Source organism: Hibiscus syriacus, unplaced genomic scaffold, assembly GCF_006381635.1.
Source record: "Hibiscus syriacus cultivar Baekdansim isolate YM2019G1 unplaced genomic scaffold, ASM638163v2 tig00110556_pilon, whole genome shotgun sequence".
In the NCBI taxonomy this organism is placed as follows: domain Eukaryota; kingdom Viridiplantae; phylum Streptophyta; class Magnoliopsida; order Malvales; family Malvaceae; genus Hibiscus; species Hibiscus syriacus.
The window spans coordinates 2,583,787-2,587,439 of NW_024062779.1; the positions used below are offsets into that span (position 1 = coordinate 2,583,787).

The following is a 3,653-nucleotide window of genomic DNA, read 5'->3' on the forward strand; positions in this document are numbered from 1 at the left end:
CCTGAAATTTTGCTTTTTGAAAATTAGAATATAAATACAAATAATGTCAAATAGTATATTTGAGCATCTGAATTAAAAAAATAACAATAAATATTTGAATAATCTTTACTTAAATTTGATATCCACGTTAATTACAAAATTTATTTATTAGTTTAATAACGCCAAAAGAAGAAGTCCAAGTGAATATCGTATTTTTCGAGTTATATCCAACTCGATAGAAAATATAACAAACCTAAAACCCCAGGACACCATTTCTTTTCCTCTATAAATATCGAGATTTAAAGCACCATCTCTCGTCCAATTAAAAACTAAAGGTATCACTTTTGTTTGGAGCTGATCAAGTCTTCAAGCAACTCTCCAGTTTCTTCTGCTCGTGGATTATAGAGGTAAATTCTCTTAAATTGCTTCCAACCCTTTTTTCCCTATTTAATTGACCTGTTTTATAAAATTTCCGATTTCTCTAAATAAATAGTTTAAATGTTTTAATTCGTCTTTTGAATCCTTTTATCCCAGATTTCTATCTCTTCCACTTTACAGACTGCGAAATGGCGGCTTGTTATCATGTGAGCGCAGATCAAAAGGTATATATAATTGATATTTTAACAAATTAATCATCGAAGTTAATAAAATAATATTGTTGGTAATAATGAATAAAAGTGCCATAATAAATATTATGAAAGTATGTAAAATTAAATTAATTTACTAAAATATTATATAACTTGAATATTTTAGTAAAATTAAATTGAATATCTCCATTCATTGTCTGCCGTTCGGGTAAACTCTACATCTGAAATATTAAAAATATTCGATAATCGAATATTAAAACATTATTTATTTATTCGTTTTGCTTTTCTCTCTTTTTGGTTAGAAATCAATGAATGCCCATAACGTGACATCTGAAAATGAAAAGAGTGCAATGGAGACGGGTGATTGGGGAACCGAAATCCCGAGTGAATCACGGCAAGGATTTGTGAACGAAATGTAACGTAAAAATCTGCTAATTGTCATTCTTAAAATGCGAACTTGTTTCGTTGAACTTTAGCCTTTGCATGTGTTTCTTTTAGATTGGATATGATGAAGAGGCACCCTCAATTTTCTGGGACAGACGATCAACTTAGAAAATGTGCTGAAGTTGTTGAAGAAAAACTTTACAATTCATCGCGTGATAAGGTAAATTGATCATAAAAATCACGGGATATCCATTAATTGTATTGTTCAACTATGAACAACTCGTTTACTGATTTCTAATCTCAGAGGGCTTATCAAACGAGAACATATACGAAGTTACATCAAATACGTGAATGGCAAGAGGCGTTTTCCACAGAGATGCCTCCTTTACTATTGTTCCTCGAGCCACAAACACCTACAAAATTGCCAAGTACGTGTGATTATAGTCTTTTCATCCCCATATTAGCATTCTTCACTCTTTAGTTTCTTAAAGAAACTACAAGTTAATATTAATTATATTATATTATGGATATTTATGCAAAGTTTGCATTTCAGTCTTGTTACGCTCTATATTAATGTTATGTTGATAAACCTCTTCTTTGGTTGTGTTATAGATATCATATCTCTCTTGCTACTTGTTGTCCTTAAACGAATAGTTTTGCATGTTTGTTACATTTGCTAAAATAATACAATTTCTTGTAGTATGTGTAAATGGTGCAGAAATTCGAGACAATTGGCGAGAGGAGGTCTATCAGAAGGTATACAGAAACTATCTTGACTGCTGCTCTTGTAGACTAATTTCACTTAATGGCTTGTTTTGAGGATATCACATTGGCATGTTCCGAGTTTTAACATATATTTGAAACATCATATTCTTATAACGATCTAATATTTTCCGGATACATCTACATTTAAGGAAAACAAAAGCACATGCTTGATGAATGACTGCTAATATGGAGCTGGAAGATGACTATAATGTATTAGGAATTTACAAGTTTTGCGGGCCTAATTATAAGCACCTAGGCACAGCACTTGCAAGCTTTTTTAATAATCGATTTTGAATCTCCATTCTTGAAGTTCCTATGAAGTATTAAATATAAATATTTGATTCAGCAATCTTCTTTTGTAGATTAATACATCTTTCTGTTATACTTGGCAGATCGAAACAATGAGAGAGACATACTTACCTGATATTATTGAGATACACGAGGAATTTGCTGCTAAACGTAAGCAGGTAAGTTTAGTTTCTTCTTTATATAATTTGTCATATTCATTGTTTAATTGTATATTCATTGATTGAATGGAGTGTTTTCCTTTTTTAAGTAACGGATGGATGGAATACATATGTTGAAATAGATTCGAGTCTAACACTCAGATCCGACTCCGATGAACATATAATTTCTTAAATGGTCCGAAAGATCTTACAAGTTTTCCCATTTTCCAGTGGGATTCTTTTTCGCAACAACTTGAGATGGAGCATCCTGACGAGTTGAAAGCAATCGAAATTAAGTTGATGCGCATAATACTCGTACTATCGGCTTCTAAGAGTCAGCTAGTACCTGTATACGAAAAGGAGTTGAATTCATATTATGAGAAGCAGATAATAGATTTTATAAATGCGTACAAGTCCATGAAGCCTATCTCTTTCCAGTTACAAGAACTACTTTCCTTACCTGATTTGCCTTCCTGGTTGCCAACGTTTATAATACCGAAACCTGAAGTTAATGATCCGATGAACCGTCAGTTGCCTCTAATGGTGCCATTTATATTACCCACAAGACCAGCTCAGATGCAGAGCCAGCATCATCAAATTCAGCAACAACAGGGACAACATTTGCACGACTTAGAACAGCAGTTGCCTGGAAATATTGAAACAGACGAATTGCCGCATTCTTACCAATGGATTTTGACTCTGGGGTTCTTGAAGAAAATTTCCCGAATGGCCAACATCCGGGTTTTTATTCACCTGTTGTTCCACTTCCGACATTTCACCTATACTCTTTCCTGCTCCATTTGTCCCTTCTACTTCTACCTTGTTGACTCCATCTCTCGCACCAGTGACCTGTGATAATCCCGTTTATGATACTTCCTTTCTGTCAGATATCAGTCATCAGCAGCATGCAACTTATGAGGAAGAAGGATCCGAATGTCCTGCATCCGACACTGCTGGAAATGGTATGCCGACTAGGTCAACACCACCTTCGTTTCCAGGGTTTGAGAAAGCTGATGATACACGTGGTAACGCTTTGACGACTGATTTTGACAAGCCAAACATCCAAGAACAGCCACACGATCCCCTGGTGAACATGGTTAGTAAAAGCTCAATTTCATCATTTCTGATTTTCATCTTCAAAACGCTTTTAGAGTCACAAACAATACTAAGAATGATGTTGGCTAATTTAATATGTTGCAGGCGAAACCCAATTCATTGAGGTCAACTGTTGTGAGCATGGTTGATGAAGCAGCCACCGCAGTCGGTGAGGAGTTGGCCACCATGAGAAAGCAAGGACTGCATGCAACAACTTTGTTTGCACAAAAGAGAATGAGTGGTGCTGAGAAAATGAAATGCTATTTGGGTGCATTGGCTATTTTAGTTCTTACCATTTACTTCATTTCGACTTCTATCTCCAGTACTGAGATCGGTAGAATCTGCAGGAACCAGTTCCAGACAATTTCCAAGTCATTTTTTGCCTTTTTTTCCCTCA

General features: G+C 34.9%; 1 protein-coding gene across 2 annotated transcripts; it reads left to right on the forward strand.

Annotated features, from left to right (window-relative positions):
• The first annotated feature begins 254 nt into the window (after positions 1 to 254).
• LOC120131346 (mediator of RNA polymerase II transcription subunit 15a-like) lies at positions 255 to 3,653 on the forward strand. Of its 2 annotated transcripts, none has more exons than XM_039148353.1 (9): positions 255 to 386; positions 514 to 581; positions 869 to 981; positions 1,065 to 1,170; positions 1,255 to 1,378; positions 1,651 to 1,706; positions 2,108 to 2,182; positions 2,393 to 3,257; positions 3,362 to 3,653. In XM_039148353.1, the coding sequence occupies exons 2-8, from the start codon at positions 546 to 548 to the stop codon at positions 3,014 to 3,016; spliced, it is 1,134 nt and encodes a 377-aa protein (XP_039004284.1). In that variant the 5' UTR covers positions 255 to 386; positions 514 to 545; the 3' UTR covers positions 3,017 to 3,257; positions 3,362 to 3,653. The 2 variants fall into 2 exon arrangements, with proteins under 2 accessions (XP_039004284.1, XP_039004285.1); XM_039148354.1 differs by having other exon boundaries at positions 538 to 581.

What these genes read in the sequence shown, in the direction of transcription:
- LOC120131346 (XM_039148353.1), top strand. Translation starts at nt 546, where the DNA reads ATGGCGGCTTGTTATCATGTGAGCGCAGATCAAAAG. An exon ending in ACAATTCATCGCGTGATAAG is followed by an intron (nt 1,171 to 1,254) that starts GTAAATTGATCA and finishes TTCTAATCTCAG; the next exon opens with AGGGCTTATCAAACGAGAAC. An exon ending in GAGAGGAGGTCTATCAGAAG is followed by an intron (nt 1,707 to 2,107) that starts GTATACAGAAAC and finishes TATACTTGGCAG; the next exon opens with ATCGAAACAATGAGAGAGAC.